Source organism: Colletotrichum siamense (assembly GCF_013390195.1).
Source record: "Colletotrichum siamense strain Cg363 chromosome Unknown KSG_Cg363_contig07, whole genome shotgun sequence".
In the NCBI taxonomy this organism is placed as follows: domain Eukaryota; kingdom Fungi; phylum Ascomycota; class Sordariomycetes; order Glomerellales; family Glomerellaceae; genus Colletotrichum; species Colletotrichum siamense.
The window spans coordinates 579,919-604,978 of NW_023501020.1; the positions used below are offsets into that span (position 1 = coordinate 579,919).

At 53.4% G+C, this 25,060-nt stretch overlaps 4 protein-coding genes across 4 annotated transcripts; 1 reads left to right on the plus strand and 3 right to left on the minus strand.

The window, feature by feature from the left end:
- Positions 1 to 2,118: 2,118 nt before the first annotated feature.
- Positions 2,119 to 5,700, plus strand: CGCS363_v010503 (uncharacterized protein; the record flags this gene model as incomplete). The annotated part of the gene is made up of 2 exons (XM_036642352.1): positions 2,119 to 5,455; positions 5,507 to 5,700. The coding sequence occupies 2 exons, from the start codon at positions 2,119 to 2,121 to the stop codon at positions 5,698 to 5,700; spliced, it is 3,531 nt and encodes a 1,176-aa protein (XP_036491636.1).
- Positions 5,701 to 13,016: 7,316 nt separating this feature from the next.
- On the minus strand, positions 13,017 to 14,018 carry RPL23B (60S ribosomal protein L23-B; the record flags this gene model as incomplete). The annotated part of the gene is made up of 5 exons (XM_036642353.1): positions 13,017 to 13,049; positions 13,110 to 13,187; positions 13,259 to 13,505; positions 13,595 to 13,642; positions 14,005 to 14,018. The coding sequence occupies 5 exons, from the start codon at positions 14,016 to 14,018 to the stop codon at positions 13,017 to 13,019; spliced, it is 420 nt and encodes a 139-aa protein (XP_036491650.1).
- Positions 14,019 to 20,411: 6,393 nt separating this feature from the next.
- CGCS363_v010505 (uncharacterized protein) lies at positions 20,412 to 20,846 on the minus strand (the record flags this gene model as incomplete). The annotated part of the gene is made up of 1 exon (XM_036642354.1): positions 20,412 to 20,846. The coding sequence occupies one exon, from the start codon at positions 20,844 to 20,846 to the stop codon at positions 20,412 to 20,414; it is 435 nt and encodes a 144-aa protein (XP_036491698.1).
- Positions 20,847 to 21,301: 455 nt separating this feature from the next.
- Positions 21,302 to 22,910, minus strand: sorD-0 (FAD-linked oxidoreductase sorD; the record flags this gene model as incomplete). Its single annotated transcript, XM_036642355.1, has 3 exons — positions 21,302 to 22,303; positions 22,399 to 22,606; positions 22,660 to 22,910. 3 exons carry the CDS (start codon positions 22,908 to 22,910, stop codon positions 21,302 to 21,304), a joined length of 1,461 nt encoding a protein of 486 aa, XP_036491695.1.
- Positions 22,911 to 25,060: the final 2,150 nt, after the last annotated feature.

Below are 25,060 nucleotides of genomic sequence, written 5' to 3' on the forward strand. Positions count from 1 at the left end.
CAGACGTCACAAGCTATCTGGTACACTACCGCAGGCAGGTAAGACGATTGGCGGTGCTGTGTAAGGCAGTGGAAGGCCCTGGCCCTGGCCCGGAAAGGGCAGGTCGGGGAGCTCGTCCAAGGGATGGATGGATGCTCGGGAAGCTGAGTCAGGGGCCGTATGAAAGGTGAAAAGCTTGAAACAACAGCTCAAGGCAATTGATCTTTGACTAGAAAAAACTCCGAGACTCTTAGCAGCTGAATGAGCTGAATATGGCGTTGCTATTGACTGGTATCAAGGCCAATTCGCTGGTTCGTTGGAGTGAGGAGACTGAGGTGGACGCTGGACCCGACCGACGCCCAGCCAGGCACGTCCATCTGGCAGCTGGAGACGTGCATCATCAGGGACAGGACATGCGGATGCGCTAGTCCGTATGTGGCATAAAGTCGTTTGGCGAGAGCTTATTGGCCCAGGGCCCCTGCCCAGGATGAAAAGCGCGTCCGGCGGGTCCTGCCTCGACAAACACGCTGCCTGCTGGGTGCAAGTCATACCTTAGTGGACGAAGGCGCTAAGAGTTATTATCTTACAGCGCTGATGCCGCCTGAGGAGATGCGATGGTGCTGGAAGATGCCCTGCTCACTGAGCATGATAACTCTCTCTGCCCAGCGGGATATGATGATTCAATGTGAAGACCATCCTCACCTCCGACCTGTTGATGTATGATTACTAAACCAGCTTGTTGTGTCGCTGCTTAATGAGAGAGAGAGAGAGACATATGAAAGTCTGTATCATTAAACCAGCTACTCATTCTAAGAGACCAGTGTCCACCATCGTCATCAGCAGTGAGCACGAGGACAGTGAGGTGTCAGGAGGAGAAAAGATACGTACCGCGCATGTACCGTTTTTCGCATGGCCCAGCCGTGGCTTGCTCGGGATCGCATCACCCAATGAGGCAGCTTACCCCATCCCCAGCCAGCCGCGGGCACTCCTTTCCCCAGCAGAGCACTGTCAAAGGGAGTGGCAGACGGTGGCGCCAGTTGCAGCCAGGGTCGGGGCTGCTGGCAAATTTGGATTTTTGCAAGTGAATGACTGACTGACAGAGACTGAGTCCCAGTCCCAGTCCCGACTGAGAAAGAGCAGGCCGCCTCACCTCAGAAGGCTGCCGTACCTTCCATGCCGTGTTAAGGTAAGGTACAAGGCCTATGTACCTTTGCCTGGTAGAACTCTCTGGCGTGAGAGCAGCGCACCTCAGCCGGCAAAAGCATCGCATCAACAAGAAGGGGGTCAGCCATATTCTTCACTTTGGCGTCCCTGATATCCCCCATCTGCAATCTCGTCGCCTTCTCAAAAACACAATCGCCGGATTCTGCGTCTCAGCATCTTTACTTGAGAGGCACTCATTTTTAGCTCAGCGACGCGGACGCAGAGCTTTCAGGGCCCGAATTATTCGACCCTTATTACCATTTACTGGCTCAAACCACCTGCCTAAGACCAGCAACAGCAATAGCAGCAAGGCCCAGGCACACACAACCTGACCTTAAGGTACGCACAGCTCACTCCTGTCGCTGTTAGCACTCCTGCCTCGCCTGGCCACCACCACTACCACTACAACTCAACGAGGTACCTCGCCCGACCACTGACTCTCCGCCGTCAGCAAGGTACCGCTCCTCACCCGTGCCAACAACCCAGCCAGCCAGCCAGTCGGTCCAGCCAAATCAAGCAGCAAGGGCCCGTCAGTCAAACCACATCACCACTTGCACATCAATCCTGGTTTACCATATTTTTCACCACCGCTGCCGGCCCTTACACCACCGGCAAATCGCCCTCAGACTTATCACCGACACCATCGGGACATTGCGAGACTTCTGCTCGTCTCCGTGAATGGTTTCTTGCCATTCCCCAGCGTCCTGTCGGCTTGCTCTGACCATTTCGCCTACACCCACCCTTTCTCCGCCTGCAACTTAATTCCCCGTCTTATTTTGATTCTACCCACCCCCGTCACTCCATCATCAACCCTTCTCCCTTCACAAGAACATGGAGCAGCGACCTCGTGGCGGACGCCCGAATCGGAGAAAGACACTGCCAAATTCAAGTTTTCAATCAGACACCAGCGCCGCCGGCGATTCTCCTTCCACCACAATGACGCGCTCTCCTCCCGCAGTCACTTCTCGCACTCCTCAGACAGCACCTCCCAATCGTCGGGGTGCCAAGCCCATTCCGATGAACAATCCCTTCTCAAGCGTTCGCTCCTCACCAAGTACCGGCCCTGCTGGCCCAGGCAAGGCTCTTAGAAAGAGATCTCGCACCAGCGGATATGACGGCAATGGCGATGAAGAGGATGAGGCCTATCGTAAGGGTCCTCACACTTTGCGGAAACGGACAAAGATCGACTACTCGGCTGCAGACTTTGAGGACGAGCTGCCCGAGATTGGACATCCGGCACCGAGAACTGCCACTCGCAAGAAACGAGCTGACAGTGAGGTCGCCGACGATGAGTACTTCACCCCGGCTTCTCAAAAGCGTCGCGCCACCTCCAGAGATTTTTCCGTCGCCAGTCTGCCCGCCGCTCGCCGCCGGACCCCGGCCCGGAAGACTGTCGTCGAGCCTCAGTCTTTTTACTCACACCAGTCAGACGAGGACATCGTCAAGGACACTATCGAGGTCGTCGGCGACTCATCCGATCTTGTGAGCTCCGATGATCATTCGGACCACGATGAGGATGAGAATGACACCTCCGGCCGCATCTCGTTGCCCGAGAACCACGATCCTTCCTCACCAATTCAGCGGAAAACTCAGGAGCCTCGCCACATCGCTCCCCCAGTCGAGCAGCACATTCTCAACCAAGATGAGCCGCAGCCTGTACAGACGCCGAATCACTCTGCCGTCTCATTTACTGAGGAGATGGACTCGGGCCCGATAATTGCTCACCCTCAACCTATCCGAGTCAACCATGTCTCCATTTTTAACAACACAAGCCCGGCCCAAGAGCCGCAGTCGACTTCTACACGCCGCGACGAGCCTGCCGAAGATTTTTCATTCTACCCAAAGAGAGAAGCCAGCTCTCCCGTCCGGCCAACAGCCACCGCTCCTCACACGGCGGTCGAGCCGGAAGCGGATGAGGCGGCTGCCGGGCCACAGCTGGTTCTCGGCCCCCAGGAAAACTCCGCACCTGCCGTTGTTGCTGACAATTCCGAAACGACCACCAATCCCGTCGTCACCATCAACGATGCTGCCGTCATTGAACAGTCCCCAGAGCCAATTTCTGAGCCTGCTAATGAGCCTACCGTTAATGGCGAAATTGTCAACGGCCATGTCGACGCTGTCGATGATGTTCCGCAGGAGAAGCCTCAAACCCCGGAACCTGCAGCCGAGCCTGAAGTCAAGGTTTCCGAGTCTTTCGCTGCCCAGCCAGTTGAGGATGTGCCAATTCATGACGAGATGGAGGTCGACGCCCCCGAGCAGGAGGCCACCGAAGAGGCGGCCGAGGCAACTGAACCGCAAGAGGATGCCCCAGCTGACGAGCCCGACGTCGCCCCAAGTCCCGAGGATGTCCCCGAAGAGCCTGAGATCAAGGAGCCGGAGTTCAAGAAGCCCCGCTACCCATGGTCCTACCTAACACCATACATTGAAGGCGAATACGTGACTCACTCAATTTACCCGGTGACCGTCGAAGCCTCTGCGCCAACGTCCAACGCTGATGGACCAGATGCCAATGGTGACGCCGACGCGGATGAGAGCGCAGAGCAAGTCGATGCCCAGCACGCTGATGGCGACGCAGACTATGATGCTACTGCAGATGCCGATGTCGATGCCGAAGAGACCAATCGCGATGCTGACCATGAAGACGAGCATCAGCCCGACGGCCAAGGTCCTCAACTATCCCAGGAATCCAGGTACAACTCGGAAGCCCCCACACCTGCGCTTACTCCCCGTCAGGGATCGCCAGCTTTGCCCTCGACGGCCGCCACCGGCTCCAACACGCCAGCTCTTGCTGGACCCAGGCAGCGACTCAGGAAGCAATACCCATTCAAGAAAGTGCGCGACCCTGCCGAGTACATCGAGTTTCTCAAGGACACGAAGAAGCTGTCTTATGAGGAATTGTGGGACCTCTTGGACCAAGTCAATTACAACCTCTACGCTTGGCAAGAGGAGTACAAGGAATGCACCAAGGTTGTCGACGACCAAGAAAACGCGCAACGTCGTGCGATTCAAGATGCCGCCTTCGAAAAGAAGACTGCCGACCTGGACGCCTTTTCCAAGGTGGAGTCATACATCGAAAAGGACTTTGATGTGCAGGGCTACAGAGCGGGCATTAAAGAGAAGGACGCAGGTGTCCTCGAGCAGCGTTGGCAAGACCGTGTCATGGCCTCCGCATTTGGATTTGAGTACGACCCTCATCCCAACAAGGTTGGAAACCAAGACCCAGACGCTCAAAGAGACGGCGGCGGAGAGGGCAGGCAACTCAGAAGCCAGCCCCAAGCTAGTGCAAAGGCTGCCGAAGGCGACGGTGTCATTGTCTCCGGCAAGCGAACCCGCAACCCACCAAAGTTGTTCGACGGCGTGTTACAGGATGACCGCTCAGCAACTCCTGGAGGGAACAAACCCGGCCCGAAGAGAAGAGGCAGGGCTGCCGCCGCCGACAAGTATTCCAGCTCATTCCAAGAAGAGCCCGAGCCCGAGCCTGAACCCCAGACAATTTCACCAGCGAAGCCCGGTCGTAAGAGAGGTCCTAGAGGCAAGAGGGCAGTCGTTGTCGAGTCCGAACCCAGCACGCCTGTGCCGGAGCAAGAAGCCATCGCGCCGCCGCCTCCCGAGCCCGAGACGCAAGATCCTCCCAAGCGCAAGCGTGGCCGTCAACCCAAGCCAAAGCCCGTCGTTGAGGAGCCCGAGCCGGTGGTCGAGGAAGTTACGCCCAAGCGAGGCCGCAAGAGAAAGTCCAACGGCCATGTGCCTATTCCAGAGACTACGGACGAGTCCCGCCCGACATCGTCGTCCTCCAATGCTACCATTTCAGACGACGGATCCACCTACGGTCTGCGCCAAAACAAGCGACCGCGCAACTGGAAAGAGGAGGCCGATGTCGACGAGGAAGCTGAGGAAGTGGTTCAACCGCAGAAGCGCCCTAGAATTCGCCTTAACAGGAAGCAGAGCGCGCCCGAGCTGGCGCCCAAGAAGACCGCGTCGGAGACTATTCTCGAGCACATGCACGACTTCCAGACCCCAACCACGCCCGACACTCCGCAGCTCATCATGTCTTTTAAGCACATTGGCAAAGACAAGTGGACTGTCAAGGGCGCATCCACACCCCGCCAGACTTCTACAGACGTGAGCGAGTACAACGTGTCGACTCCCCGACCTGCGCCGGTATCTGCCCCCGCCTCGGCCAAGTCGTCCGCTCCGCCAAGCCAGGCCGGCGGCGAAGAGAAGGACTACTCCACCATGACCAAGTCGGAGAAGATGTCGGCATCCATGAAGAGTGAGTACACACCACGATGTCAATGTGTCGCAATGGCTAATAGTATTCCAGAACGCTGGCTCAACGGAAGTATGCAGGGGGCCGTCAACAAGAGAAAGGCCACCTTGGCAGCCAAAAAGGCCGCCGCCGCGGCCGCGGAAGCCGCGCAGGCTGCCCAGGCCCAAGTCGCGCAGCAAAAGCAAATGCAGTTCCAGCACCACGCCGGCATCCTGCCCATGCCGCCGCATCACGGCCAGCAGCAGTAAACGAATACAACGAAATACATGACACCGTCGCAAAGACGACGACGACGAACACCCGAGAAGGGCAACGGCAACAAATGCCGCGCATACATCAACAGCATTTGCTTTTAAGAGCATCATTTCCTACATTTCCCGCCCCTTTCCTATTCCTTCCTCGAGAATCAGCATTTTTTATATACCCATTCGCCTGACGACTTTTCATCGCATCCGGATGGGGCGTGTGGGTCGGGCGGGCCTTTTTGCAACAAAAACACGGTACCTGCATCAATCACCACAAAACCATCGATTTAATCAGCCTTTCGTCACTAGTGTATTTGTGTGTGTATAGCGACGACGGAGGGCAGGGGTGGACAGCGTCTATTTCCTTATCAGAAGCATGGGAAAGCGAGGGCATCCGACTTTTCTTACTGTCGCGTTGGAAAAGAGGGACGAGAAAAAAAGTGATCGGAATTTTATTTTTTATTTTTTTAGTTTTGCATTGCGGACATGGTCGGTGTCCCCACACTTGGGAGGAGGTCACGTCACGTCACGTCACGCGTGCCGTCGTTTCGGGTTTCTTCCATAGTGTTATTCAAATGCCTTCTTGTCGTTATTCGTTGGATCAGTGATCTTGATGGTGCTGTGACTTGAGTTCGAGATTGAAATCACACAGATGAAGAGGGCCAGGTCGTCTGCTCTTGGCATCAAAGAGGACAACGGAGTAGGAGATTACGCGATTCTGTATTGCCGAGGTACCACTCCAAAGCTCGGTGCTGGCCTTTAATACCTGTAGATCTGTATGGTCGTCGAAGATGACCTTGAAGCTCTCGTGACGTCTGCAAGCCCTGAGCCGTGGTGGTTGTGGAGACTTGACCTCCATCTCTTGCGGGCTGAATATAAAGCACGTGATGGGCAACACTGATGTTGACGATCACCGATACTCGTCCTAGTCATTGGTCTGGTTCAACACATTTAGAATGGACAGTGTCGCATCGTGTTGAGCCTGCCGAACACCGAGGCGCCGGCGCCCATGTTCTTGGACGACCCCAACCTTGTGGGCGGCGCTCTCCGGCATCCGACCAGATGTTATTCGCCTTTCAATCATCACTGAGCTTGTGACTTTTGGTCCCTGCCTACATGGATGGCGTCTTGGGGCAAGGATCGTGCGTGCATGGCCTTGAGCTGCTGGATGAAGCCATGGCCGGCATTCCGCTGATTCGGCGTGCGGATGTGATGACCGTCGCGCACTTTTTGTCCTGGTTTAGCTTAGCTTACGGACTTCATGTGCTTCTTATATACGAGTTAATAAGTGCGAAATTCAAGGAGGTAGGCGCGTGACGTGTGCCGTGGGGAATATAAAGCCTCGCAGCCGGGCCAGATGTTCGCAAAGCCACGGCAATAATGCATCATGCCTCCAATTTCCAATTGTTGTTGGCACGGTATGCTCTGGTGACAGACCGGTCATGGTGCTCACGGCGTTTGTGAAGAAGACTTGGGCGAGCGAGCTTTTTGCTGTGAGTGAAGCTGAACTGAGATAGTCTCTTGGAGCGAATACGGGGGAGACGACGGCGCTCGGGGGCGTGGCGGATGTGTACCGTCGGAGGCCTTGTAGTAGCTAGCCTCGTTTTCTTGGGGTCTTTTGGTTGTGGGGGACATACTGCGGTGTCCAACTAACCATTTGGAACATGGTAGATTGCATTCGCTGGTGGTGTGATAAACATCATCGGCCACGAAGGGGTGCTTTATACCTCTGAGTGAGGACTCTGCCGGATCACGCCGATTCCAAGTAATTGATTGAGTATAAATTCTCTTCATTCGATGAATGAAATATCCATGTAGCAATACGACTGGTGATTTCTTCTAGGTTATTGGTTCTTGAACGTACCTCCACCTAGGAACGCACTTCGCCATATCGACGATGGTTGATATGTCGTTTCCATCTCATGCCCACTCGTCATGTGATTATTCATTGATACATAAGCAGAAGACAGTCCGAACACAGGCCGGCGATATGCTCAGGGCAAGGCGCGGCGACGTAGAAGTAGAGAGGTACCTTCGTAGACGTCTCTGACCTCACCGAGACAGGAAACGCCCTGACGAGGAACTCCTCTTACGGGTCACCCCAGAAACGATTCAGGAAGTCATGGCCTTCTTACATTCTTACAGAACTGGCAGTGTGATGGGTTCAGCAAGCTTTTATAGCAGCAATGGCGAGTCCGACTAGAAACCGGATGGTTGTCGTCGTGCCGTAGCACATCGATGTGGACGGGAAATTACTCTCGGGTGTAGGTCACCATGTTGTCGTGAACTTCACGGAGATAGGTAGGCTCGGCGATGTGTGTAAGGGTAGGTATAAAGTCTCATGGATGGCCGGATGCTTACACTCCCTACCAGGCAATGCACTCTGCCTGTTCTTCGGACGGGGAACACGACGCCTCAAAGACTACATCACTCTTTATGAGGCATAATGATGTCCCTCTTCCTTGATTGGATAGGTGTATATGACCATTACGCCCACGATCGCGGTTCGTCTTCGTATTATCGAGTGCGGATACGCAGGAGACAGCGGCACCTGGAGGGAGGGTCACGACTGTCCGCAGCCAAAGCCCTGACATGATTTCTTGGTCTTGGATGAAGCACTGCAACACTTATGCAACTCTTCGTAATCCTTCAATCGAACGACGGCCCGCTACCATTGGCGTGCGGAGAAGACCGCATCCCCAGCCAGAGGGCTCATTTTATACCCTTTTCAAACGAGGGTTTGCTAGGAAACTTACTCCCGTGGATGAATAATTCTGGTATAAGAATGAGCCGTCATGCTCATGAAGGCTGATACAGCGACAATCACTTGATTGTGATATCTGGGATTTCCAGATCTGCGAAGGTGTACAGACGTCTGAGCATGCACCCCCTGGGATGCAGATGATGGCTTCGGCGGCGCATACGTAGTGAAGTCACCTTTTGTCTGATTATTCGCCATGGAATGACTTGGGGATAGAACTGCCGCGGACCGACGCTGTCGTTGGGTAGATAGTGGCGAGGTAGAAGGACCCTCTCCATAGGTCTCTCCCATCGCAATGAGGCGGCACAAATTCGTGCGTCACTTACCGCGTTATCAATGCCGAGGCACATTGTCTCCTTTGAAATGTTGCATTGCGTCGGATGTTGGAGGCTTATATAGAAGCTCCGGCAAGATCCACGCGGAAACCCGGGTGGTTGTCGCCGTTCGTGTCCTACAACACTACAGGTCAGGCGGGAAGAACCCATGAGTGATGCGTCTGGAGCGTTTCTTGCTTATATAACCATATCTCGGCAGGATTGGTGTCAACTGAGCAATATTAGGCTTGGAACTCCGCGTCCTCCGAAGACATGCTATGTCCGTAGTGCGCCATAACTAGACCTACGAAGCACGCCCTTCCGCAAGAATCATGCTGACAGTGTCCAAAACTAACTATGATGTATGTTTTATAAATACACAGCAGCAGAGGACGGCGGCGGATGATTCCATGCATCCATGTTGGAGAGCCCCGCCACGCGACGCGCAGAGATCATGCGGTTCTTCGTGAACAAGTGTCTCCGAGGCAATCCAGGCACTTGGCTCTACTTAGGATTTTGTGCAAGATCACCACTTTGAATCGGAAATCAGTGACAGCTAACGAAATGCGCTGTTGATACTCGCACCATGAGGTATCATGGCGAGCGTCGACGGTAGAGGCCCAGTCTGGGTCAACGACCCGTCTTCGCAGCCCGGGCCGCGGCCACAGGCATGCTTCCCTATAAAAGAATTGTCGATGAGCTGGTAACCTATCTCCGGGCGTCACGACAAATTTGAGCTTTATCTAGCGGAAGCGTTATGCGACTTGTACACTACACGCAAGACGCGCACCGTGATGAAGTGCGCCGGGCCACAGGAAGGGAGCTGGCCAAGCTCAGCCCATAGAAGTAGTGCGTCTTGTGAATGACGGCGGACGACGAATAGATAAGAGAATACACAAGGAAATGAAGGAAGATGAAGAATGAGCCGCATGTGAGTTGCGTCATTGGGGCAGGCTGGTGAAGGGAGCCCAACTCCAGTTCACCACGACGTATGTCGCAATGAGGTCATGGCAAGTTTGTCTGATTCCTGATTGGTCCCATTGCCTGTCGTATTAACATGAAGCTTCATGCTGCTTATACCTAGTACTCGGCAGCTGTTGATCTGCTTTGCTTTGAGAGAACCATTCAAAGACGCCCACACCGGGGAGCGCATTGTCGTTGACGTCTCTCTTCTCAGAGACCCCGTTGAGTCTCAGGATGAGCTACGCATCAGATTGCGTCGTCTCCAAGAGATGTTCGAACCTCGCAGGTTCTCATTGGATCCTTTTGTGGTACGAATAGATCGACAGAGACGGTGGTGAGGGAAGGGCCCTGACTTCGGTCAGAGTTGACCCTACTTTGGGGTCACTCTCCGTCGATAACTGAAATAGAGAAAGAAACAGTGGCGTTTATATTTCTGAAAAGGCCCCGGATCAGCCAATTGCATTGTTCCTTTGTGGAATTCTTGAAATGGCTGACGCAGAATTGCTTTATACGCCCACAGGGACGCAACCATGAGCCCTCAGCCGGGGCGAAGACACTGGGCAACGTGGAAGCATTCACAACGGAGTTGGTAACCAGTCTAGGCTCAAGCCTTGACGAGCTGTTGGAACTTATTGAGATGAGAATCAGCCTCGCGCCATAATTGTGATACATGTCAATGTTCACTTGGAAGAGCAACGCAGGACGCAAACCAATGCAGTGCTCGGTGCGACTTTTGACATGAACAGGTATACAAGAAATACACTACCAAGCCATAATTAGCTCGTCCAAGCATCACCACGATCACCAAATGATGTGCCTCTTCGGCGTCGCTTCTCGGTCTTCTCGTCGGTTGGGTGTACATCCTATTCAACGGTACCTTCCTCGTCTTGTATTCCATATGTCCTCAAAACCAGACCTAGGAGTTGGTAATTGTAGAATTACGTTCTTTCCGGATGATTTAAATGTTCACTAGATTGTACCCTCAGCGTTATTGCTTGAGGAAATTAAGCAAGCCTTTGGAGACGCACTATATATGTACACTTACCCCAGACTGGTGCCAGGCATGAGATTCCTTTGCTGATACGATCCCGTCCATCAACAACGCTCTTTCAAGTCTAATGAGCACGCTTAAGCTAGGTTCAGGAACCCAGGGCATAGCAGACACATAATGTTCAGCTGGAAGGGGCGTCAGAAACGGCGCCCTGTCAAAAGGTATTTATATCTACCCATCTCATAGATTTATTTCCAACCCCCCAAGGCAAATGGAGTCGAAAGACGTGTGCGAATGATACATTTAGGTTTCAGTATCCATGGCATATGCGCTGCTTCGTACCAATGGATGTCGTGCTCACCTGGCCCAAGTATTGATGTTTCTCTACACTGTCGTCTGCTAGGTATTCAGTTGGTTGACCGCAACAAGCAAAGATGAATGGTTGGCTTGTTTACCACGGCCCCTCGCACTTGGGAGACTAGGCTTTTGGATGTCTCTAATATGTCGAGCTGGGTTAGAACATCGAGAATGCTCCGTTTCACTTCCAATCAACATCATTGAGAAATTGCAGCCAAGCTTACTCTTCCTTTTGTCCGTTTTCGTGAGCTCGCAAGCGCATGCATGACGGGGACCTTAGATCGAAGAGGTATAAATACTTCGAGTGGTCAGTGGTTGAGAAGCTTCTCTCACCAAGATTGTATCGAACTACTTGCTCGTTGCGAAGTCTATCCATCCATTGTGACCCAGATACCACTGGGTTAATACAGCAATTATTACGACAGAGAATACGCAAGGGATGTGATTCTCGTGTCCATCATCTGGCTTGAACATCAGGGACGTATTCGAATGTTAGGCACACATGCATGTCGGCATCACCTATTGAGAAGACAAGCTCGCGCCTCAACCGGCGTCTACCTTAGTCGGTTTGGGGCAAGTGTACGATTGGACATCTAAGCCACTGCTACAGACAACGAAATTGCGCTTGGTTCATAGCACATGATGCTGAGAAGTGTCCTATTTGAACAAGAGATCCGCGAGAGCGAAGCCACAAGAGAGGATATCGACTAACTTGCTGATCAAGTTGCAGAGGCCGGCTCTGTAGGATACATTAATGCAATTAAACCCAATCCATTATCTTATGAGAAGCTCCTGTGAACCAAGAGTAAATGTATCTCATCGGGTGGCTTTTGGCGGAAGCCGTGAGCGTGCCGGCTTCTCGGAGGACGCCGAACCGGGGCCGGGGAACCGTCGGAACAGCTGCAGGCAGGCGGCCCGCAATCCTAGCCCATAAGCGACAGCAGAGCTGCTCATGACAGTCGCGAAGCCGTACGAGGACCGAATATAAGCCTGCAAAGGGTCTTCCAAGGGAGGGGGCTGATCTCACTCATCTGACTGGCTGGTTCAACTCTTGGGTTGTTGAAATCAGCCCTACCTAGGTGTAGGTGCACTTGCATCAACGCCAAGACAGTTACGTGAGGCCAATCAGGACAATTTCACTGCATTTTGATCACCTCTGCAGGCTTTGCTCGTTCAGAAACGCATGGCTATTTCCCGGTCGGACATCTTAGATTATCGTGCGATCTCAAGAGTAAAAGCTCTGATTAGAGCATTTGGTCGCAGTTCAGCCACCACCTCAACGCTGCCTTAGTACGACGCCCTCGGAGGCACCCTGTTAGACTAGATTTACGGTTGCGAACTCCCCTCGAGCGTCAATCAAGCATGTACCAATGCTGCTGGCCTGTTCATGACATCCAATTGTGTGCTTTCGACGAGGCTGGAGCTGCATGACATGGTGGCGTGACAGGATAAGACGACACCTGACCTACATGTTGGAGGGGCGCTTGCATGTCTTTTTTCACTGCGTTTTTAACCTCCCCCGGAGGGATCACGCCAAGGCTACCCGGCGCCAAACTCCACGTCTCCTCACACTCAGTCAACATGAGAAAGCATATGTAACGTGCGCAAAGAATCGGATTTTTGTATCTCTCCTGTATGCGAAATGCCTGGTATGAATTTCTTTCCCTGTACACGCCACAGCCGAAATGCAGAGCCCAGCGAGGAAACAAAAATAGAAAAACCAGGCCCATCAACCCTCTTTCTTCATTCATTGACCTAATCTTCCCCATAGTCGGGAGTGGTATGTGTGGTGTACGCCGCGACGGGAGGGGGAACAAAAAGGCAGGGGTGGGTAAAAATCATTTGTTTTCCCATGGTGGTTCGCACCGGTTGACCTAATCCGTAGCCATAACGTCGTCCTTTTCGCCCTTTTTTATGCTTGAAAAAACTTCCCTTACATAACGACACCGGAGTTGGAGGCAATACGCTGTTGAGACACATGTCAGCGGGGTTGTGACCTTGACGGGTGCATGGGGACGTGACTTACGGGCCAAAGCTCGGCCGCCTCCTTTCCGACGGGGCCGGTGATGGCAGAGCCCTTCATCTCACCCTTGGGGTTGACGATCTGTGATGGCGTTGTTAGCCGTGTTCGTGTCTTCCGCCAGCACTGCCGCAGCAGTAGACGGGAGTACTTACGACACCAGCGTTGTCCTCGAAGTACAGGAAGACACCGTCGAAGCGCTTCCAGGGCTTGGACTGGCGGACGATGACGGCGGGGTGGACCTTCTTGCGGAGCTCAGGCTTGCCCTTCTTGACGGTGGCCATGACCATGTCACCGACACCACCGGCAGGCAGTCTGTTGAGGCGGGCACCGATACCCTTGACGGAGATGATGTACAGGTTGCGAGCACCCGAGTTGTCCGCGCAGTTCATGACGGCACCGCTGTGCACCAAGTCAGTCTTTCGTTCTCCGGACGCGCGCCCCGCCATCTTCAAGACAGAACAGGACGCGTGGGAGGTGGGAGTTCGTACACGGGAAGACCGAGGGTCATCTTAAGCTTGCCACCAGGGGCACCACGGCTGTAGAACTCCAGTCAGCATTCCTGCGTTCAAGGTCGGTTGAGTCCTCCTTCGACATTCGCGGCATTCGGTCTCGGCGGTCGGCGGGCGGATCGCAGGATATATTTGTCTCCAAGTTCAGATGTCGCATTCGTGATTCCGTCGCAGTCGAGTCCCTGAAAAATTTTCCTCCACGTTTGCCCTGCCAATCGAGACCCAAAGTCGGTGATGCCCTCCTCTTTCCCTGCGTAGTGGTTGCATGTCGTATCGTTGCTTCGTCCGCCCGCCTGGATCGCCGAGTACCTCACGCCGCTTCCCCGGGGGAAAACGACGGCGCCGAAAAATGCAGAGTCGGTGGTTCGAGAGCAGCAGTGTCGACTTACGAGAGTTTGGCCATTGTGTCGGTTGGGGGGTGTCGAGTTCAACAACGGGTGGCTCGTGAAAGGATGGATGGGCGTCGGGTCGAATTGGAGTCGTGCTGCAGCTGGAAATTTTCCCTCTACTGAGATTGTTTTTTCGCCCGTGGGGTCACCAAACCCTACCAAAATTCACAGAAGCGAGCGTCACGTGGAGATAAGATTGCTGATGGGACGTGCACGGCTCAGCCGGGAAGGTGGGGTCGTCGCGCTCACTTTCACATTCGGCGGGAGGACACCGGCTGCACCGACCGAATGCTCCACACGGTCAGACTGCCCTCGGGGGCAGAAGAAATTGCAGTGAACAAGGACCTTTTCAAATCTTCGGTGGTTGAGGATGAGGATATGCCAATGCTAAAACTCCTCATAATAACCCCTAAGTTGTCAACCGCAATGAGTCATGGATAGATCACTCTCCGCTCTAGGGATTTGGACACGCTCTTTCGCCCAAACACCCACCTGGTTTCTTAGATGACAAAGTCGTGGCCGCAATTAAAATCTCATTGCATTACTTTCCTTTCTCTTTTCCACAACTTTATAGCAACTGCTGGTTCATGTCTTCAACAGTTCGTTTCATTTCAACCACTCGTATCTTTTCGGTCGGTTATCGGGGAGAGAGGCACAGACTTTGCCAGCCAAGAGCCGCGCACCTCAAGCTCCCCCTCATCCCCTTGGGAGAGGAGTAAATTCCACTGAAATGCTGACCCCTTCAGATGCTGTTCCTGTGTTCACTCCGAACCAAGTTTTGCATCAATGGAATCAGAGGTTTCTTCCACCCGAAACTTCAGGTAGCACCGGCTGCACCGACGAAGAGCCCCACCTCCCTCTCGGGCCAACATCTCCCTCCATACCTAGTAAGGAGAACAGATTGCAGTGAAATGACAAACGATGAGTACACGCGGTGCTAAAGCCCGTGAGCTTAGATAAGCAATTTCGCACCCAGCTTTCAGAATCTCACGGGCTGCACTGACCAAGAGCTCCACACTCTCAGGCTCATCCCCTCGGGAGGGGAATAAATCGCAGTGAAAAAAAAAGCCATGATTTGGGGGCCAAACAGGTAGACCTACTACTGCGGGGACAAGCCCAGGCATATTGGAAGCCATCATCACGCCCTCGAACAGGCATTCGGGCGGGAAACAAACTCCAATCCAGGCAACCTCGCCCCCTTACTGCCTATATGGTACTTGTAAGCCGTCCATTTCGCCCGAACCCCCCGGCCACTCTCCTCATTCGTAGACAGGCCATAATTAGTTAAGCTCTAAAGCTACCCAAAGCTGACACAAGTCACAAAGTCTGGGGTTTTTAAGAGTCCAACAATCGTTCTACAGATTACTATCATCGCATAGGCAGTGACCGGGATGCAGCGACCAATAGTTACGAAACTCATTTCCTGTTTATTTCACGAAGTGTTTGTTCAGCCTCGATTTCTTGTAAGTTTGCTGCTGGCGATTGCGCTCACCGAGAGCTCCGTCCAGTTCACCCGGGCAAGAAAATACAGTGAACCGGCCGCCCCCGCCGTTAGCAGTAGTGTAGAACCCGCTGAGGCACCCGCGAGGCACCGGCTGCACCGACAGAGAGCTCCACACCCTCCGGCTCATTCCCCTCTGGAAGCTCTCAGTCTTGCAGTTTGTTAGTAGCTTAATGCTTCAATCGTTATTGCCACAGTGTGAGGTCTCACTGACCTTGATTACTGAATTCCCTCACTTTCTTCTAAAGGCTGGAGAGCCTTTGGCTCAGGCGGGAGCTTGGGGTCCTCGAGCTCACTTTTTGGCCGGAAGCCAGCACCGACTGCACCGATCGAGAGCTCTGCCTTCCCTCTTGGTGAGGGAATGAATTGCAGTGTAGAGGTACCATAGTACCCTTCTTCCCTCCCAACGTTCCTTCCGCAGGTCGCCGCCTGGAGGCGCACGTTGTTGACTGCCGTATGACTCTGACGGGGCATAGCACATGCACAAGCAGAGCCTCATGACCAGCTTTTTAGTCGTTCCCCAACCCAACGAACCTTCTTCTTCGCAGAGACCCTAATTGCAGTGAAATGTGGCATTACTATGATCTGCCTTACAATGATATTGCGCATTAGTCAACTCATGTTGCGAGACCTTTCCCGGTTCAGTCAGCATCTCTCATCGACACGCTTCCCTTCAAGCCTTTCGGCAAGTAATCGCCAGATCAGACTCCAGCCCCGGCCGTTTGGACATCTCATGCAATCCCAACACCGCCCATTCACACAGGGTGTCCGCGGATTTAAGAGTCCCGCTCATTTCGAGTTATCCAAGGCTGAGTGAGCCTGAATTTCCATTTTTCATCCCGATCGCTTGCGTAGATTCCAACATAGCGGCCGCGCCGTAACTCGTGTCTCGATTTCCCTTTCTCCTTCCGCAACATTCATGACAACCGGTCCTGAATTTTTTTTTCAATTAATCATGCACCTTCAATGTCTGGTAGGTTTGTTGTTGCGAGTACGGAAGACACCGACTGCGCCGATTGCATCCCCTCGGGAGGGGAAAAGATTGTAGTGCAGAAGGAAGGTCTTGGCTAGAAGTCGCACGGGTCGGAGACGGCCACCGAGTCCCCTAGTTCAATGAAATGTCACCAACATTCCCCTACATCTTCAAAACAACTAAAATTGTGCGTCATTGTCTGCTACAAAGATGTTCATGAGGCAGCATCGATCACGTGGATTTCACAAGATTCGATGATGCCACTATTGTCTTGAGGCGAACGAATTTGGTGAGTGAAAAGGGCGGCTTCTCCAACTCTGCAATAAAGTTCGTGGTTGGATTATCCAAGAAGGCCCAGCACCCTATTCATAAGCTCTGAACGCCCTCCAACGCAGTGAACTGAGCGACTCTTATTGAACGCAACGCCATTTTAGCTACTACTCTAATAGTGCTTACGTGTTCAGGAGTCAAATCTACTTGCTAAAATGAGGCGCCGTATGAGCGTTGTCTGGCGTAGGTGGTGATTACATCACAATTATCTGTAAATTTGATGAAATTGTGAGTATCATAAATGAAGTCTTCGTGATGCATGCGCTTTGGCTGATCAGGCTACAGCTGAAGAACGAAGAACAGTCTGCGGGCCTGGCACTTCCGTCAGCGACCGAAGGTGGAAACGGTACCATACCGGTGACTGACGGCCGATACCTTAGGTCCGCGTCTTGCAAGCCCGTCCCCTTTAAAGAGGAACTAATTGCATTGTGAGAGCAAGCAAGAGAGTCGGAAAACAACCAAACTGATGGAGACCGCATTTTCTAATCTAGTCATCTTCCCTCTGAGGCAGCCCGAGGCATTGGCTGCCAGCCACAGTATAAGGGTACTTCACACCTCAGGCTCATGCTCATGCCCTGGGACGGGCATGTCCTCTTGATTTCTCTAGTAGTTCGCCCAGCTTCGATCTCTATAGGTTTCCTTTCAGCTACCCAAACTTATCCTCTCAAAGGGAGAGCGAATTACAATGAATCGAGAATATCAAAGTGGAAAAATGATTTACTAGGTAGGCAGACTGCGAGACAAGGCAGATTTTGGGCAGAAGTTTTCAGCGAGAGGCTGCACCGACTGAGCGCTCCCCACCTTCAAACTCGTCCCCTCGGGAGGGGAATAGATTGCAGTGAAGGTTCACAGTTTCCATAAGTATGACCCACAAATGTGTATTTTAGCGCCGTCTTCTGCTCCAGTTGTCCTCAGTTTTCTGCGTAGGTAAGCAAACGGAGCCTACGCAGCATCTGATTTGCTCAAACTTGCCTCCGTTGGATAATGTGATTGGGCGTCAAAAACGGCGCCAAAATACACATTTGGCGCCTGTAACACACCCGACCGCAGTTATTACACGCCTGAGGCTCATCAACGATATCCTCGGGACGGTAATTAATGCTTTGAACGCAACGGCAACTCGGCCCAATCAAGATTTAGGACAGAGAAAGCTGTAAATGGCAACGAACTGACGAACCATTCAGGCCCCATCGCTCCGCCGCCTGTCCTCAGACCCCATCCTGAACCGTCATCGTAGAACCAACCTCATCGCAGAGCCAACCTCATCCCACCCCAAGCATGCAGTTTCGCCCAAACAACCATCTCTTATCAGAATCTCACAGGGCACATCTAGGCTTCTACTTGCAGCTATGTCATCAGGCTTATACCACACAGGACACACAACACCGTAGGTTCACACACTAGTAGGCACATACTGGCTTTTCGCTGTCAGGCGCTGTGCCCTTTTCACATCTTTACATACTCATGCTCTCAACTTTGCATCTGTACGGTCGTCAGCGTAAAAGGACCTATCCAAGACGCCTGCACTTCAGTCATCAGTGAGAACCTGCACACTGCAAAGATGCTCCTGGCCAGTGTGTTAGAGCCCTTGTAACAGCGCCTAGGCTGAGGGTTATTGACTGCACGGAACGTAACGACAGCTCCAGTTTAGCACACTTTTGGCACACTCCCTTGGGCGGGGAAAGGATTGCAGTGAAGCTCTGGCAAGTCCCGTCGCAGCGGCAAATTCCCCCCGGATCGTAGTGGGGCTGCGACGGACCTGCGCCGGCCAACAGCTCCACACGTGAAGGCTAGTCCTCGGAGGGAGACGACAATGTGTAAGAGCCTTAAATGTGAGATGAAACGGTCTTGCAATGACCGACAGATTTACAGGAGCTCAGTCTCTCGGTCACAGTGTGGGTTGAAGAGCAATGTGCTCGTGAAAGCCAAGTTGCGGATTCATTACTCCGAAAGACTCGTTATCTGGCCTTCCACCCCCATTCATACCCTCCATGTGTCTTCGTGCAAATATATCGAGCGTTGGTGTATGCTTATAGGATACGGCGCATAATCATTTTCTCCCCCTCTTCTCGGGGCAATCAGAGGAGTTCGAACTCGACCGTGAACTCGGAACTGATCACCACCAATTCGGGCAGACTCACCTACATAATCCTATTTAACTTAGATATATAAAATATATAAGATGATATCGTCAGTCGAGTTGAAAGCGAAGACAAAACAATTTGTTGGAATCCTCATCGCGAGTTCATCAAAGACAGCAAGCGGCAGGGATCGAATCACAAGAGGAGGGCCACGACCTGGTGCTGGCCTCACATCAGTAAACCTGATTTCAAAGATCTGATCACTTCTATGTATTGCATCTGAATACGTGGACGAGAACAGGAACGATGATGAGAGACGGTGCATGATGTGCTCCCCGTTCCCAAGCATCCATTCAGACTCCGCTGCAAGTATAAGAGCCCGGTATGGATCGAAGGTGAGCTGGTCGAGAATAAGCTCATTCAGAACGGCGGATTGCGGAGGGAGCCTTAGATTGTTACTCGCTATCGCCGTTTGAATTGTTCCCATGCCTTGTCTCCCTCGACCCTGGGGTTCGAGCTGTCACCCGACGCGGCAGGGCGTTGTTTTGTTCATCTGTGAGAATCAATCTTCTTCGCTTTTAGCATGCTTCCGGCCATGTGAAAAGATGATTTAGACTATCTGGTTGGTGCTATGTCGTAAGCTTGACGATTATGTCAAATTATTCTTGGTCGGAAATCAGTTTAGACGAGCCCGCAATAATGTTGTCAAAAGTATTCGTCGAAAAATTAAATATCCGTGATGAAACTGAAAAACTCCATCAACGACCTTCAACTACTCCTTAAAACCGCTTTATCAATCCCTTAGACACTCTTATATCGCTCTCCTGTCCTCATACCTTATCACCTCCCCTCTCCCCTATACATCCTCAGCCCCCCTTCACCCCCTATCAACCTCCTGAGTAACAACAACCCGGCCGCCCATCCAAGCACACTCTCTACAGTCATGGAAGTAATCGAAAAAGCTCCAACTAAAACGTCCACCAAAACACGGGCGTCCATTCCGTCGCCGTCGCCCTCATCATAGCGGAAATCCACCCTGCCGCGCCTGCTTTGCCGACTACCTAGAAGTGGACGGCGGCTTCGAGTTGACACCACATCATAAACACCAGTAACGCGATGATGAGAATCTCACGAAGGCGAATGCAAATGCGGTTGTGGGTGAGGTATTGGGAGCGCGGGATGAAGGGCTTCGCCGGCCAGGTCTGCTCGCTGTGCTTCGGCCGCAGCCTCGGCCTTGTTCTAGTTGGTTTCCGGTATCATGCTGTAGAAAACAATGTATTTTAGAATAACTTTCTAGCTGTTCGAAAGAATTGATATGCTGATCGTCAAGGGCGTTGTGGTTTGGCGATGGGGAGCGACTCGATACGTCGAGCAGGTGATGAACGTGAGTCTTCAATCGAGGAAAAGCCGAAAGAATGTTCTTCAAGACCAAGGACCCATCAACGTAATCTTTGAACCAAACGACCGGGATATTCATTTTAGGGCAAAGGCAAATCACCGTTCCAAACTCCCATCACAACCCTCATCCAACTCCTCCTAACCCACAACCTATCTCCCCCTCCACCACCTCCCCCCCTCCTCCACACAAAACACACCCACAACCACAACGCACCCCCACGCAAACACCTCCTCCCCCCAAGCCATAACCCTCCTCCACACCAATCCTCTCAACAACCTCCCCATCAGCCCCCACCCCATCGTCCACCCCTCCGGCGGCGGTCCCCACTCCGGCCGCGGCTCCGTCCACCGCCGCCGTCCCTCGGCGTCGAAGAGAATGTACGCGATGCTCCGCAGGGTGAAGTATGTGACGCGCGATATGTAGATGATGTAAGCGGCCCAGACGACGTCGCGGAGGGTGAGGATGGAGGGGTGGAGGAGGGGGTGGAGGGCGCGGATGAGGCGCTCGGGCGGTGTAGCGCCGGTCGGGGGCGAGGTAGCCGTTTACTATGGTTGGCATCTTTGAAGATTGGAGTCGTTTATAGGTGTCTCGATTGAGGATGGTGAGTTTTGGAAGCGATTTTGGGACGCGGTGAGAGTGCGTTGATATGAGGTTGGTGTTTGTTGGTTTGACATGTCTCAGCCCTGCGCCGCTGGACGACGACCAGGATAGTGGCCACGGGTGCCTGGGAGTTGTTGACCGACGGACCCATGGACAAAAGCGCATTGATGCCTGCGCTTTAACGCAATCATACGCGTAAAACCACACGAATATTTAATTTGAAAGGATATAATGATGCCTGCATTGAGGAAGATACGGGTATCCGAGAAGAGAAGGAAGCCGTCGCAGATCGACTGAACGGGCTTGAATGCGTATCACGTAAAGACTACCAAAATGCCAATGACCCATATAAGGAAAACCGAAAATGCAAGCCCCGAAAAATCAACTGTGCGCCGAAAACTCCCGCTTTCTTCCTAGGGTGATGAGGGTTCAGAATTGTTCGCAGGCGCGACATCCTTCGCGTTGGCGTCGGGCCGCACGCTCTGGGGATTTGAAAAGAGGTCCTTGGGGTCCCACGCGGCCTTGATGCGTTGGAGAGCAGGCAGATTGGAACCCCAGTACTTCTCTTGCGCGTCCTCCAGCGTCGGGTCGACGTAGCCTGCATACGTGCTCAGGTCATTCGGGCTTGCCTTTCGGATCGTCGACGCGATGCCTGACATGAAGTCCTTGGTCTTTTGGCTGAGCGTCGGCAGGCCGACGCCGTAGCCTTGGCAGAACATGATCTTGTCGCGATGGCGATAGGCAGTCGCATTCATGGCAATGTCGTTGATGGCGCCGCCCGTGACGTCAAAGATGAGGAACCAGATCAGGGTGCCGCGGTCGGCGCCGTCAATGTAGTTCATGAGGTCCTGGATGCCCGCCTCGGGAAGAAGGTCGTCGCGAGTAAAGGCCAAGCTCTTCGCCGTAAATGGCGACTGAACCTCGCTAAGCCAAAGAGCTGCGTCCTGGGCCTTTTGCGCAACGTCCCCAAGCCAGTCATTCACTACAACAGAGACCTTCCCAGCTGGAATGCGGTCGGGGATGCCCGTCTTCTTGAATTCCTCCTCGGTGCCGTAAAAGGTTGCCGAAATGATGACTCCGAGTTCCTGCATGACAAACTCGCTACTGAAGCGGCGATCCAACTCTGGGTCGGTGATGAGGTCCTGCCATTGCTTGAAAATCGGGGCGAGGTCGCGGTGGCGGGTGAAGGTGATGGCGTAGGAGTATTGTACGACATCGCCGGGCTCGGGATGGGTCTTGACGACGAACTCGGTGATGACGCCGAAGCCGGCGCCGGCGCCCTTGAGAGCGAAGAACAGATCCGAGTTCTGGGTCTCGCTTGCGCGCTGGATCTTGCCGTCTGCGGTGACGACTTCAACCTCGAGAACGTGGTCGAGGCAGCTTCCCCACATTCGTGAACTAGGACCAAGGCCGCCCTGTTGTTGCATATTGCATTAGCACAGCGCAGATGCAAAGGTGAGACTGATGGCCACCTGATGCAGCCAGACAGACATCTGCGGGGGTCTCTTACGATTGTTGCATGGCCGCCGATGCCCACGCCGGGACATGTGCCGTGGGACATTGCACGCTTGCCGTTGTCGTGCAGCTTCTCGGTCACGTCGTGCAGCCTGTGGCCTCCGCCGATGGTCGCTTGCCAGGTATCTGTGTCCATGGAAAAGTGTTGCATGTTGGCAAGGTCGATGACGAGAGCGCCGTCAGTGCCACCCAGGCCAAAGTTGCTGCGACGAACGTGTCAGAGAGAAGCCAGACAGCGACGGGTATGCCAACTCACGCGTATGAATGCCCGCCTGACTTTGGCTGTACCTTGACATTGTTGTCTGCGGCACACTTGACGAAACCTGCGACATCCTCCTTGGTGGAGGGCTTGGTGACGGCGATGGGCTTGACAGGGATGTCCAGGTTGTACGGCTTCACCCAGTTGATCTGGTAGAGAGGGTCGTTTGGGTATCCAACACAGGAGGATCGGCCGTCGCAGACCTTGTCGAGGCAGGTTGCCAACGGGCTGCTGGGCTTATTTCCCATGATGTTGCCCAGTTTCGAGATGCGAAGACTGGCAATGCGAAGAAAAGAGATAGAGACGGCCAGATGGGATCGACAGAAGGAGGGAGTGGGATTTCCAGCATAGGTCGTGTTTATACATCCGAGATGTGGCTGTCGCCCCAGGTATCCCGCCAAACCAGTTTCCCCAACAGCGAATCGTCGTCAAGAAAGGTTCATGTCCCTGGAATGACAGGCCCGCTGGGCATGACCAGCAGGCGCCGATGTTTGGGGTAGCAGCGGCGGGCCACGGGTTCCGTCACCGTAGCTTCCCATGTTGATCATCCCATCGAACGTGGGCGGCGCCACCATTTCGCTGTGGCTGTTTCCCGACTGCTTGCCGCTGCTGCGCTGGGCATAAGGTTAACCTTGACGGCCAAGGAAGGGAGAGGCGAGGATGCTGCGTGGCACGCTGGGGAACATGTCCAATGGGTAGTCGCCAAGGGGCATGGCATATCGCCACCGGTTTGTCGAACCGAGCAGGAAGGAGTAAGTCGAAATCTCCTCATTATGGACGTCATGGGCCATGGGGGACACCCTGCTGTCTGTGCCTGGCAAGCATGGTGACAGTCATCTCCAGCGGCCAGCCAGTCAGGGAGCCGGACGTCGTTGGCGAGAATCGAGAAACAAGCTTGTTTGGCGGGGGTGGGGTGGTATTGCAAGATGCCAAATGAAGTTAATAGGCCTAAGAGAGATCTTGGCAGGTCGAGGGCCTCTCATGCGAAGCATGGAGACCTGTGCTGGGAGTGCAGTTGGAAGTGCGAGGAGGGGGGGAAAGTGGCGCATCAACGCATCCAGAGGTATGGCGGTCCAGCTTCCAGCCAATGGGAGCCAGCATAAGGCCTGAAGCAGCGGATTTCCAGGGGCTTGGGCGGGTGACTGGCAGGGCCTAGCCCGTCGGCCAGGTGGTAGCTTTGCAACGGTTTGTCTCACTTTTCGATGTTGGCTGTGGTTCTCGAGGTGGCGAGTGGATGACGGCGTGCAATATCGATACCAGTTATTGCGATAATTGATGGCTTCGGCGGCTTAGACTTTGCCAACAAATGCTGAGCTGGAGGGCTCCTGCTCCTTCTTTCAAATCTGCCCTACCCAAGAGCTCTAGCCTGGACTTGAATAAGGATCTCGGCGGTACGTACCTACTTAGCCCCCAAGACGAGGAGCTTGGGCCACCCTTTCCGAGGGCCTTGACGGCCTTCACTGAGGTGAGCAGTAACGCATTACAAGCTTTACGATGCAGTCAAGCAGTATTCACATGAAGTTGCTGAATAACTATCAGCTGAGGCAGACGGAGGCTGAATGATCACCGGCTGAATGCGAAACTCAATTGTTTATGACAAGAATGGGCAACCTGGCTTGTGTTCAGAACTCTATCTCAACTATCAGCGCCAGATATGTCAGGTGACCGACCATCCCGCGCCTCGCGCCGCCCCTCACAGTTCACTGGTTTGTGAGACACGTCAGATCATGGCTCACAGCTTAATTGAACGTGAGGCAGTGGGATAGGTAAAATGCAGCACGGAATATTTCCGTACTGCGCGAGGCGTGGTGCAAGATTCTCTACACTGCGCGTGTGTAATGCACTTGAGACGCTCTACAGACATCCGTTGAGCACCGCAGGTGCGGACGGCACAGTACGAACAGCCGTATGAGCTGACCAAAAGCCCCACTTGTCTGCCTCAGAGCCAAGATTTCACCAATTGTAGCCCTCAGTCGCGACTTTTCACAGTGCCAATAATGTCGCCCACACCCGTGCCCTCTTTTCTTTTTCGCCTGGCACAGTGCCCTCCTGCCTCCTACTGTACGTGGCTGCCTGAAGCGGTATCTCGACGTGCAACAACATCGCGCCAAGCGCTTCGTGATACCTCCCCGACTCGCATTTTAGGCACTTGCCAACCTTCAGTCACCTTACACTGGGAAAATTCTCTGCCATAACAGTCGCCCGCGTGTCATCACCGTCCCCAACGCGATTCCACGAGGCGGGAAAGAGTGCCACATGGTCTACTGGCCACATTTTCCCAACTTCATCTCACCTATATCGCCCAGCCCGTCTGGTTTTTGAACACAACATCCCACACCTTTCCTTGAGCTACAATCTTTGAAACGGCCCAGAATAGCACCTATTCGTCACACACGAC